This window comes from Entelurus aequoreus, linkage group LG13, assembly GCF_033978785.1.
Source record: "Entelurus aequoreus isolate RoL-2023_Sb linkage group LG13, RoL_Eaeq_v1.1, whole genome shotgun sequence".
Lineage (NCBI taxonomy): Eukaryota > Metazoa > Chordata > Actinopteri > Syngnathiformes > Syngnathidae > Entelurus > Entelurus aequoreus.
Window position 1 is genome coordinate 19,921,600 of NC_084743.1, and position 13,888 is coordinate 19,935,487.

A 13,888-nucleotide genomic window follows, 5' to 3' on the forward strand; every position below is an offset into this window, starting at 1 on the left:
ATAACTTGAAGTAAATAATGACAATTAAAAACCAATTACAAACAAAAAAAACTAAACAACTAATATAACTAAAATAACTAAAAGTTTACTTTTTTTATATTTGCATAGTATGTATATATTATTAATGTTGTAAATACAAATCTTTATATATCTAGAAAGGTTGGTCCTAAAGAGGAAGGCATTTTTCGGAGGTCTCAAGAAAGTAAAAAATACAAGAATGTGTGTGTGTTTGTGTGTGTGTGTGTGTGTTCTTGTATTTCTACCCTTCTTGAGACATCAACAAGAAAAAGTACATTCCATATGAGGAGGTGTGAACAAGTTAGGACATAAATCATGGTCCCAATAACATTGCATCTAATAGAGAATGTCTCATTTGCACCCCTGGTGGTGAAATCTATCAAAATTAGGATGATCCCAAAAAGGAGGGATTTTTCAAATTGACTGTGTCGGTTTTAAAAGTGCTCCCCCTCTGGCCAACATATAAAATAACAAGTGTGTGAAAAAAAATTGAAATGCGCCCCCGTTTTGGCCAAAATTAATTAGAAAAATATAAATAAATATGTATATAGGGAAATACTGTAATAACTTGAAGTAAATAATGACAATTAAAAACCAATTACAAACAAAAAAAACTAAACAACTAATATAACTAAAATAACTAAAAGTTTACCTTTTTTATATTTGCATAGTATGTATATATTATTAATGTTGTAAATACAAATCTTTATATATCTAGAAAGGTTGGTCCTAAAGAGGAAGGCATTTTTCGGAGGTCTCAAGAAAGTAAAAAATACAAGAAGGTGTGTGTGTTTGTGTGTGTGTGTGTTCTTGTATTTCCACCCTTCTTGAGACATCAACAAGAAAAAGTACATTCCATATGAGGAGGTGTGAACAAGTTAGGACATAAATCATGGTCCCAATAACATTGCATCTAATAGAGAATGTCTCATTTGCACCCCTGGTGGTGAAATCTATCAAAATTAGGGTGGTCCCAAAACGGAGGGATTTTTCAAATTGACTGTGTCGGTTTTAAAAGTGCTCCCCCTCTGGTCAACATATGAAATAACAAGTGTATGTAAAAAATTGAAATGCGCCCCCCTTTTGGACAAAATTAATAAAAAATAAATAAATTAATAAATATGTATATAGAGAAATACTGTAAAAACCTAAAGTAAATAACGAAGATTAAAAACCAATGACAAACAAAAAATAAAACAAATTTAAAAAAATGAACTAAAAGTCTTACCTTTTTTATAATTGCATAGTTTGTATATATTATTAATGTTGTAAATACAAATCTTTATATATCTAGAAAGGGTGGTCCTAAAGAGGTAGGCATTTTTCGGAGGTCTCAAGAAAGTAAAAAATACAAGAATGTGGGTGTGTGTGTGTGTTCTTGTATTTCTACCCTTCTTCTTGAGACATCAACAAGAAAAAGTACCTTCCATATGAGGAGGTGTGAACAAGTTAGGACATAAATCATGGTCCCAATACGGAAAAACCATTGCATCTAATAGAGAATGTCTCATTTGCACCCCTGGTGGTGAAATCTATCAAAAGTAGGGTGGTCCCAAAACGGAGGGATTTTTCAAATTGACTGTGTCGGTTTTAAAAGTGCTCCCCCTATGGTCAACATATGAAATAACAAGTGTATGTAAAAATTGAAATGCGCCGCCCTTTTGGACAAAATTAATAAAAAATAAATGAATTAATAAATATGTATATAGAGAAATACCGTAAAAACCTAAAGTAAATAATGAAGATTAAAAACCAATGACAAACAAAAAATAAAACAAATAAAAAAAATAAACTAAAAGGCTTACCTTTTTTATAATTGCATAGTTTGTATATATTATTAATGTTGTAAATACAAATCTTTATATATCTAGAAAGGGTGGTCCTAAAGAGGTAGGCAGTTTTCGGAGGTCTCAAGAAGGTAACAAATACAAGAATGTGTGTATGTGTGTGTGTGTGTGTTTTCTTGTATTTCTACCCTTCTTGAGACATCAACAAGAAAAAGTACCTTCCATATGAGGAGGTGTGAACAAGTTAGGACATAAATCATGGTCCCAATAACATTGCATCTAATAGACAATGTCTCATTTGCACCCCTGGTGGTGAAATCTATCAAAATTAGGATGATCCCAAAACGGAGGGATTTTTCAAATTGACTGTGTCGGTTTTAAAAGTGCTCCCCCTCTGGCCAACATATAAAATAACAAGTGTGTGAAAAAAACTTGAAATGTGCCCCCGTTTTGGCCAAAATTAATTAGAAAAATATAAATAAATATGTATATAGGGAAATACTGTAATAACTTGAAGTAAATAATGACAATTAAAAACCAATTACAAACAAAAAAAACTAAACAACTAATATAACTAAAATAACTAAAAGTTTACCTTTTTTATGTTTGCATAGTATGTATATATTATTAATGTTGTAAATACAAATCTTTATATATCTAGAAAGGGTGGTCCTAAAGAGGTAGGCATTTTTCAGAGGTCTCAAGAAAGTAAAAAATACAAGAAGGTGTGTGTGTTTGTGTGTGAGTGTGTTCTTGTATTTCTACCCTTCTTGAGACATCAACAAGAAAAAGTACATTCCATATGAGGAGGTGTGAACAAGTTAGGACATAAATCATGGTCCCAATAACATTGCATCTAATAGAGAATGTCTCATTTGCACCCCTGGTGGTGAAATCTATCAAAATTAGGGTGGTCCCAAAAAGGAGGGATTTTTCAAATTGACTGTGTCGGTTTTAAAAGTGCTCCCCCTCTGGCCAACATATAAAATAACAAGTGTGTGTAAAAAATTGAAATGCGCCCCCGTTTTGGCCAAAATTAATTAGAAAAATATAAATAAATATGTATATAGAGAAATACTGTAATAACTTGAAGTAAATAATGACAATTAAAACCAATTACAAACAAAAAAAACTAAACAACTAATATAACTAAAATAACTAAAAGTTTACCTTTTTTATATTTGCATAGTTTGTATATATTATTAATGTTGTAAATACAAATCTTTATATATCTAGAAAGGTTGGTCCTAAAGAGGTAGGCATTTTTCGGAGGTCTCAAAAAATACAACAATGTGTGTGTGTGTGTGTGTGTGTGTGTGTTCTTGTATTTCTACCCTTCTTGAGACATCAACAAGAAAAAGTACCTTCCATATGAGGAGGTGTGAACAAGTTAGGACATAAATCATGGTCCCAATAACATTGCATCTAATAGAGAATGTCTCATTTGCACCCCTGGTGGTGAAATCTATCAAAATTAGGGTGGTTTCCCAAAACGGAGGGATTTTTCAAATTGACTAAAAGTGCTCCCCCTCTGGTCAACAAATGAAATAACAAGTGTATGTAAAAAATTGAAATGCGCCCCCCTTTTGGACAAAATTAATAAAAAATAAATAAATTAATAAATATGTATATAGAGAAATACTGCAAAAACCTAAAGTAAATAACGAAGATTAAAAATCAATTACAAACAAAAAATAAAACAAATTTAAAAAAATAAACTAAAAGTCTTACCTTTTTTATAATTGCATAGTTTGTATATATTATTAATGTTGTAAATACAAATCTTTATATATCTAGAAAGGGTGGTCCTAAAGAGGCATTTTTGTCAGGTCTCAAGAAGGTAACAAATACAAGAATGTGTAGTGTAAGTGTGTGTGTGTGTGTGTGTGTGTGTGTGTGTGTGTGTGTGTGTGTGTGTGTGTTTGCGCGTGCAGGGGGGAAAAAAGCCAGCAAACTGACAAGAAAAAAAATTGAAGAGCGTTTGGGGGAGGGTGAAACTCATTTTTAACCTGCAACTTGAGAATCTGATCACGAGGACTAATGAAGAGCCTTGTGCATTTTGCGCAAGTCCCAATCTCTCCGATCACTAAGGGAACACAGGGGGTTTGCTCGAAAAACCCATTTTCGTGCTGCGTTTACATCTTTCTCATGACTTTGTGCGCCCTGAACAAGAGGGAGGAGCGAGCGCGGGCTGCAGCGCAGAGGAAAAAAGCTGTAACCCTGTCGGCGGACGTCGCCCGCTCATTCGGCGCAGTGTGCAGCACTGTGCTGGTTCCAGTTGTGGGATGTTAGGATTTGCCTCTGGCTGCACTTAAGAGAGGGAGAGACTAGCCAGACCTATTAGCTCGGAGCTGGAACACACACACACACACATGCATACACACCACCTCTGCCTCACTTTCGGATGCACACACACACTCCCCCATCTCCGCGCTGCACTACGGTAACAGTGAGTGGATTTAGCCTTGACTGTCCCACCGGAGCCGACCTTTCAGGACAATGCGGCACTAAAACCCTCACGCTTAAAAAGGAGACGGACGAGCCGAAGACAGAGCATGGCCACCGCAGTGTTCCAGGTAAGGATTTGAAGTTGTGTTATTGGGAAAGAGCTGCTGCTGGTGGGTTTTTGGAGCCCCGAATGAACTGCTGGAGAAGGAAAAAACCATGTTTGACCTGGTCTAAGGGATGTCTGGTTTGCTCCCTATGCCATGACTCAAACATGTTTGGACTTTGTAGCTCTGTTCACTAAGTATGCACATCGGCATCAGTGTGGGTTTGATTTCACATTTTCGGGACTTATGCAGATCCTAAATACAAGAAAAAGGGATAGGTAAGAAAAGTTGATTGTGCATAATACCCAGCAGGCACAAGGCATTGATAAAACGTTGATTGTATGTTTTTTAAAATGGACTTTGAAGCAATGTTGCAAAATAGTTGTATTTGTAAATGGAAACAAATGTTGGTGTCTAACGTTGGATCCACGTTGTTGGTTGGGAAACGACCAAATTTCAATGGTCAAATCAACGTCACAACCTGACATTGAATGAACGTCAAAAAGCATGTTGTTTCAATGTTGTAAAATATTGGTAGGAAAATGACCAAATTGTCAAATCAACGTCAGAGGCTAACATTGATTAAACGTCATCAAAAGGCATGTTGTTTCAATTAGAGATGTCCGATAATGGCTTTTATGCCGATATCCGATATTCCGATATTGTCCAACTCTTGAATACCGATTCCGATATCAACCGATACCGATATATACAGTCGTGGAATTAACACATTATTATGCCTAATTTTGTTGTGATGCCCCGCTGGATGCATTAAACAATGTAACAAGGTTTTCCAAAATAAATCAACTCAAGTTATGGAAAAAATGCCAACATGGCACTGCCATATTTATTATTGAAGTCACAAAGTGCATTCTTTTTTTTAACATGCCTCAAAACAGCAGCTTGGAATTTGGGACATGCTCTCCCTGAGAAAGCATGAAGAGGTTGAGGTAGGCGGGTAGGGGGTAGTGGGGGGTGTATATTTTAGCATCCCGGAAGAGTTAGTGCTGCAAGGGGTTCTGGGTATCTGTGCTGTTGTGTTTATGTTGTGTTACGCTGCGGATGTTCTCCCCAAATGTGTTTGTCATTCTTGTTTGGTGTGGGTTCACATATTTGTAACAGTGTTTTAAAGTTGTTTATACGGCCACCCTCAGTGTGACCTGTATGGCTGTTGGCCAAGTATGCCTTGCATTCACTTGTGTGTGTGTGAAAAGCTGTAGATATTATGTGATTGGTCCGGCATGCAAAGGCAGTGCCTTTAAGGTTTTTTGGCGCTCTGTGTTTTTCCCTACGTCCGTGTACACAGCGGCATTTTAAAAAGTCATAAATTTTACTTTTTGAAACCGACACCGATAATTTACGATATCACATTTTAAAGCATTTATCGGCCGATAATAACGGCAGTCCAATATTATCGGACATCTCTAGTTTCAATGTTGTATTTGCGTTTTAAAATATTGGTAGGAAAATGACCAAATGGTCAAATCAACGTCAGAAGCCAACATTGATTAAACGTAGTCAAAAAGCATGTTTCAATGTTGGTTTTGCGTTGTAAAATATTGGTTGGAAAATTACCAAATGGTCAAATCCACGTTAGAAGCCAACATTGATTAAACGTTGTCAAAAAACATGTTTCAATGTTGGTTTTGAGTTGTAAAATATTGGTTGGAAAATTACCAAATGGTCAAATCAACGTCAGAAGCCAACATTGATTAAACGTTGTCAAAAAACATGTTTCAATGTTGGTTTTGCGTTGTAAAATATTGGTAGGAAAATGACCAAATGGTCAAATCAACGTCAGAAACCAACATTGATTAAACGTCGTCAAAAAGCATGTTGTTTCAATGTTGTATTTACGTTTTAGAATATTGGTAGGAAAATGACCAAATGGTCAAATCAACGTCAGAAGCCAACATTGATTAAACGTCGTCAAAAGGCATGTTGTTTCAATGTTGGTTTTGCGTTGTAAAATATTGGTTGGAAAATTACCAAATGGTCAAATCAACGTTAGAAGTCAACATTGATTAAACGTTGTCAAAAAACATGTTTCAATGTTGGTTTTGCGTTGTCAAATATTGGTTGGAAAATTACCAAATGGTCAAATCAACGTTAGAAGTCAACATTGATTAAACGTTGTCAAGAAACATGTTTCAATGTTGGTTTTGCGTTGTAAAATATTGGTAGGAAAATGACCAAATGGTCAAATCAACGTCAGAAGCCAACATTGATTAAACGTCCTCAAAAATAATGTTGTTTCAATCTTATATTTGCTTTGTAAAATATTGGTAGGAAAATGACCAAATGGTCAAATCAACGTCAGAAGCCAACATTGATTAAACGTCGTCAAAAATCATGTTGTTTCAACGTTAGGTTTGACTTGCTCAACGTCAGGACCTACTTCAACAATTTGTCATATAAAATTACAACTTTTATCACAATATCACCAACTTTTTTGTTGTTCTTGTAAAATAGTGACATTTTTTGAGTAAAATTCTGACTTGCCTGGTAAAATTTCGGCACCCGTGTGTGTAATCTCACACCGTTTCCATATGTTCTTTTTGAGTTGATATGGACTTTGTATGGAGTTCATGCATCGTTTGTTGTCGGTCACGGGTCTGTGTGTGGTCGCCTTGGATTACCAACGGTTGGTTGCCGATGTGCTTGAGTGGCATCTCCCGTTTCTATTGGAGTAAATATTTTACCTCAGATTAGGGAGAAAAATAGGGTACCATCAGGCGTTACTAGTCAATGCCAAATGGTGTCCACGTTACAAATGAATGGATCTACACCAAAAATGATGTACGTCTTTGGGTAGCTTCCTCAATGTTGGGTCAGAAAATGAGTCGGAAGCTGATGCAAACATAAATACGACTCAAGGCCGTCCTGCCCGGACAACGACATTATCTGTGACATCTGGCTGCGAGGGAATGACGTGCATCCATTGGCCGCGAGCCCACTCCAGACTGGATTTCAGCGGAGACATATTTTATTATTATTAGCTGCCAGAGAAACAGTCAGTCCTCTGTCCCTCCTTCGGATTGTTCGACCGCATACCACACATCCAGCCAGGACACGGACATGGAGAAGTTTGGCCAGCCCATAAGGAGGCTTTTTGGGGGGGCTGTGAGGTTGTAAGAGGGGAGTGGAGGTATATACGTCCCAGGGATGCACCGTTAGAATCCACCAGCGAGAGTTCTCATGCATTTCTGCTGACGTACCGTATTTGCCGGACCATAGGGCACACCGGATTATAAGGCGCAATGGTCTATTTTTGATCTTTTTTCATATATAAGGCGCACCGGATTATAAGACGCATTAAAGGCCTACTGAAATGAGATTTTCTTATTTAAACGGGGATAGCAGGTCCATTCTATGTGTCATACTTGATCATTTCGCGATATTGCCATATTTTTGCTGAAAGGATTTAGTAGAGAACATCGACGATAAAGTTCGCAACTTTTGGTGGCTGATAAAAAAGCCTTGCCTGTACCGGAAGTAGCGTGACGTCACAGGTTGTGGAGCTCCTCACATCTGCACATTGTTTACAATCATGGCCACCAGCAGCGAGAGCGAGTCGGACCGAGAAAGCGACGATTACCCCATTAATTTGAGCGAGGGTGAAAGATTTGTGGATGAGGACGGTGAGAGTGAAGGATTAGAGGGCAGTGGAAGCGATTCAGATAGGGAAGATGCTGTGAGAGGCGGGTGGGACCTGATATTCAGCTGGGAATGACTACAACAGTAAATAAACACAAGACATATATATACTCTATTAGCCACAACACAACCAGGCTTATATTTAATATGCCACATAACAAACACCTCCCCCCTCCCGTCCATATAACCCGCCAATACAATTCAAACACCCGCACAACACACTCAATCCCACAGCCCAAAAGTACCGTTCACCTCCGCAAATTTCATACAGCACATATATTTCCCCAAAGTTACGTACGTGACATGCACATAGCGGCACGCACGTACAGGCAAGCGATCAAATGTTTGGAAGCTGCAGCTGCGTACTCACGGTAGCGCGTCTGCTAACCAACTCAAAGTCCTCCTGGTAAGAGTCTCTGTTGTCCCAGTTCTCCACAGGCCAATGGTAAAGCTTGACTGTCATATTTCGGGAATGTAAACAATGAAACACCGGCTACGTGTTTGTGTTGCTGCAGCCGGCCGCTAATACACCGCTTCCCACCTACAGCTTTCTTCTTTGCTGTCTTCATTGTTCATTAAACAAATTGCAAAAGATTCACCAACACAGATGTCCAGAATACTGTGGAATTTTGCGATAAAAACAGACGACTTAATAGCTGGCCACAATGCTGTCCCAAAATGTCCGCTACAATCCGTGACGTCACGCGCAAACGTCATCATACCGAGACGTTTTCAGCAGGATATTTCGCGGCAAATTTAAAATTGCACTTTACTAATCTAACCCGGCCGTATTGGCATGTGTTGCAATGTTAAGATTTCATCATTGATGTATAAAATATCAGACTGCGTGGTCGGTAGTAGTGGCTTTCAGTAGGCCTTTAAAGGAGTCATTTTATTATTATTTTTTTCTAAATGTAAAACATTTCCTTGTGGTCTACATAACATGTAATGGTGGTTCTTTGGTCAAAATGTTGCATAGATGATGTTTTACAGATCATCTTCAAGCCGCTTTCTGACAGTCGCTTCCGGATGCGCCGTTTTGTGGGCGGTCTTATTTACGTGGCTCACCTTCGGCAGCGTCTTCTCCCCGTCATCTTTGTTGTAGCGGTGTAGCGTGCAAGGACGGGAGTGGAAGAAGTGTCAAAAGATGGAACTAACTAGTTTTAATGACATTCAGACTTTACTTCAAATAATAACGGAGCAGCATCTCCTCATCCGAAAACAACAACAACGCCCGTGAAAAAACGTCCGACCGGAACTCTCTAATAACTAAAGTTCCTTGGGTGAATAATGTCAACTCACTATACCGGTATGTTTTAGCACTTTCATGGCGAGTTTACTGACAGATATAAGTAAGAACTTTACACTACTTTATATTAGAAATGGCAACAGTGGAGGATGAATGTCCCATAACAAGAAGATAGAGAAAAAGCAGAAGCTTATCGACTACGGCAGGGGTGTCCAAACTTTTTTCACTGAGGGCCGCACACTGAAAAATCAAAGCAAGCGGGGGCCATTTTTATGTTTTTTATTTTAAAAACCAATACAATATATGTATAAAAATACACATTTAGGCATCCACTCAGGCTTGATACCAGGGACTCCAAAAAAATAAAAAAAATGTCATTATTTAGTATTATTATTATTATTATTTAAAGTTTAAATGTCTAGATCAACATTAGGTATATCTGTCAATATAACGTTTTTTTTTTTTTTTTTTTAGATTTAAGTTGTATGCCCTTTTTGTCAAAGAAAACCCAGTTTTTTATGGAAAAAACACAAAATATGAAATATTTTCCCCCAATAAAATTTTAAAGTGGAACATTTCAGATTATAAAATAATTGGAGCTCATAACATAACTCATAACAACATTGATTTTAATTTATTATTATTTTTTTGAGCAATGACACTTAAAAAAAAAAAAAAGTCCCACTAAAATTATTGGGGATCCAAAAGGGTCCTGCTCAGTAAAGTGTTAAAAAATAAATCTTAATTTTTTTTTTAAACTGTTAACACAATAGTCTCGAGATCAACTTCAGATCTATCCGTCAATTATAACTTGTATTGTTGTTTATTTTGTTCCTTGATTGTTCATTTTAGGCCCTTCTTTAAAAAATAAAAAAAACATAGTTTTTTATATGGCAAACACAAAATATGCAACATATTCCCCCAAAAATATCTCAAAGTGGAATATTTAATGTGACCTAATTGGAGCCTTGAATAGGTCAATAATTCATAATAACATTGTTTTTGATTCATTATTATGTTTTAAAGAAATAAACAGCCTGCATGACAGCTTAGTGTTATTAGAGTCAACATAGCAACATTTTATTGTCACCTGTTTACTCTTTTATACTACTTTTTATGTTTTTTATTTTTTTTAATCGTATTTTTAGAATGTGCCGTGGGGCCGTTAAAAACATACCTGCGAGCCGCAAATGGCCTCCGGGCCGCACTTTGGACACCCCTGGACTACGGTGTCGGCAAGGACTACAAAGGCGGACGTGCACACATTTTTCAGTACTTATGCAGATCCCAAATACAGATCAGCGGGTACCAGAAGGTAATAAAACTTGCTTTTGCATAATATTGTAAAAACAAAACGCCAGATAATATATCTTACCTTATACACACACCATAATAATACTGGTATATTGAAGCACAGTACAATCCATCAAGCGGTGCGGCTTCATAGCTTACCAAAGTCGTACTAAAACATTTTGATAGATTTTGAGCGCCGTGTGTAATGTTCCATATTTTCAATGGAACATATAAAATGTTGGTGTTGTTTACTTGAGTCATATTGCAGCATACTTGCCAACCCTCCGGTTTTTAGCGGGAGAATCCCGATATTCAGCGCCTCTCCCGACAACCTCCCGGCAGAGATTTTCCCCCGACAAACTCCCGGTATTCAGCTGGAGCTGGAGGCCACGCCCCCTCCAGCTCAATGCGGACCTGAAACTGAGTGGGGACAGCCTGTTCTCACTTCCGCTTTCCCACAATATAAACAGCTTGCCTGCCCAAAGACGTCATAACATCTAGGGCTTTTGTAGAGTGCACAACTGCGCACACAACAAGGAGACGGAGCAGAAGAACGAGGAAATTACAGACATGGCGGCCGAAATGATATACTCATCATGAACGAGAAGTTAAACAGGACAATACTGCCATCTAATGGATAGCCACTGGAACACTGAAATTCAAGTATTTTTTTTTTCTTTCTATGTAAATAAAAAAAATAAAAAAAAAAAAAAATATATATATATATATATAGCTAGAATTCACTGAAAGTCAAGTATTTCATACATACATATATATATATATATATATATATATATATATATATATATATATATATATATATATATATATATATATATATATATATATATATATATATATATATATATATATATATGAAATATATATGAAATACTCGAGTTGGTGAATTCTAGCTGTAAATAACCACGCCCCCAACCACCCCCCCACCCCGATATTGGAGGTCTCAAGGTTGGCAAGTATGTATTGCAGTCTACACATATCTCTTATGTGTGACTGCCATCTACTGGTCACACTCATCATTTCACCATGTACCAAATAAAATAGCTCCGAGGTCGGTAAGCAAAACCAGAATTATTCCATACATTAGGCGCACCGGGTTATAAGGCGCACTGTCGAGTTTTGAGGGGGAAAAAAAACATTTTAAGTGCGCCTTATAGTCTGGAAAATTCGGTACTGTCATCAGGATGACACATGAAGAACGTAAACACAAAAAACAGGAACTAAAAAAAGGGTCTCCATAACAAAAATGCAATTGAAACGGGCTGCGACAAGGTAATATAGGCTCGCCTCAGCTTGTCCGATTCTGACAAGAAAATAAAGGCACGCCTTCTCGTGCTGGGAAAACTCAACTCAATGTTTGGTATAGGTTTCGACTAAAAGCATGAGAGAGACATGCATGGTTTTAAACCATTTCTCATTGGTGACGCTAAAGTGTGTAAGTAGAAATAAATGCAACATCAGAGGTAACCCACAGACAATTGTATTAGAACAATATTGAAGTAATGTCTAGACCAGGGGTGTCAAACGTTTTTAACAAAAGAAACTGCTGTTCTAAATGTGTCCACTGGATGTCACAATAGCAATTCTGTTAGGCAAGCAAATGGTTTATAACCGGGGCCAAGCAAGAGGTACACAGTAAAGGGGGACTGTGGCTCCTCCTCCTCGACCCACATGAAACTTAAAACCTGCCGTTTTATATCTTCTGCTTCGAACACATCGTCATTTGGCGCCCTCGTTGCCCCAAAATGTTTCTGTCAAACACAAGAAAAGGGAAGTTAACCCTTTTGAATGGTTTTTACCTCTGTTTCTTATGGTTTGTTGAGTTAGCACTGGATTGATACGTGGACATGACAAAGGAGGTATTGGATACCTAGAAGAGTTTACATTAGAGATGTCCGATAATGGCTTTTTTTATCTGATATTCTGATATTGTCCAACTCTTAATTACCGATACCGATATCAACCGATACCGATATATACAGTCGTGGAATTAACACATTATTATGCCTAATTTTGTTGTGATGCCCCGCTGGATGCATTAAACAATGTAACAAGGTTTTCCAAAATAAATCAACTCAACTTATGGAAAAAAATGCCAACATGGCACTGCCATATTTATTATTGAAGTCACAAAGTGCATTATTTTTTTTAACATGCCTCAAAACAGCAGCTTGGAATTTGGGACACGCTCTCCCTGAGAGAGCATGAGGAGGTTGAGGTGGGCAGGGGCAGGGTTGAGGTGGGGGGTTAGGGGGTAGCGGGGGTATGTATTTTAGCGTCTCGAAAGAGTTAGTGCTGCAAGGAGTTCTGGGTATTTGTTCTGTTGTGTTTATGTTGTGTTACGGTGCGGATGTTCTCCCGAAATGTGTTTGTCATTCTTGTTTGGTGTGGGTTCACAGTGTGGCGCATATTTGTAACAGTGTTAAAGTTGTTTATATGGGCACCCTCAGTGTGACATGTATGGCTGTTGATCAAGAATGCATTGCATTCACTTTTGTGTGTGAAAAATGGTAGATATTATGTGATTGGGCCGGCATACAAAGGCAGTGCCTTTAAGGTTTATTGGCACTCTGTACTTCTCCCTACGTCCGTGTACACTGCGGTGTTTTAAAAAGTCATACATTTTGCTTTTTAAAAAATCGATACCGATAATTTTGAAACCGATACCGATAATTTCCGATATTACATTTTAAAGCATTTATCGGCCGATAAATATGTTGTGTTTTTTTGTCCAGTCCCAGAAAGACTGTGACTTAAAAGTTTGATCCTGGCTTTGTAGATACACTGAGACAAAGTCTAAGCTCGTTGTGTTTTTGAAGCCGCGCCAATTTCCTCAGAACTTTCAACAAACTTGAAGTGTTTTTTCCAGAGGATTATTTGTACCCTGCAAACACTGAAATCTAAGTAAGATGAAATATCTCAAATAAGGGTGATATTTGCTTATTTTCCGTCTGATAAGATAATAAGCCCTTTGAGACACTTGTGATTTAGGGCTATATAAATAAACATGGATTGATTGATTGATAATTCTTCTCACTAAGCAGATTTTATGTTAGAGTGTTTTACTTGTTTTAAGGGTTTGGTCCTAAATGATCTCTGTAAGATATTACAGCTTGTTAATAAGATGTTATGACCTATATTGAGTAAAACATGCTTGAAACTAGAATATCAAGTGTTGCAAAGCTGTGTCATCAACACTCACAAGTATAAAACTACTTTTTTAAAGTAATAATTTCTTACTTCAAGCATGAACAAAAAAATCATGATGCCGAGCGCATATCATTATGTCAAGATAATGGCACTAGTATTTA

At 37.3% G+C, this 13,888-nt stretch overlaps 1 protein-coding gene across 9 annotated transcripts in view; it reads left to right on the plus strand.

Annotated features, from left to right (window-relative positions):
- The window catches only part of tns1b (tensin 1b), a 395,112-nt gene that overhangs the window by 168,125 nt on the left and 213,099 nt on the right, over positions 1–13,888 (plus strand). For 2 of the 9 annotated variants that reach the window (XM_062067559.1, XM_062067561.1), the window contains exon 1: positions 3,743–4,381. The exons of the other annotated variants lie outside the window; for them this stretch is intronic. In XM_062067559.1, the coding sequence (XP_061923543.1) occupies positions 4,361–4,381 (21 nt within the window). In that variant the 5' untranslated portion in view covers positions 3,743–4,360. Of the gene's footprint in view, positions 1–3,742; positions 4,382–13,888 lie in introns of those variants that run through there. 9 annotated transcript variants of the gene reach the window in all.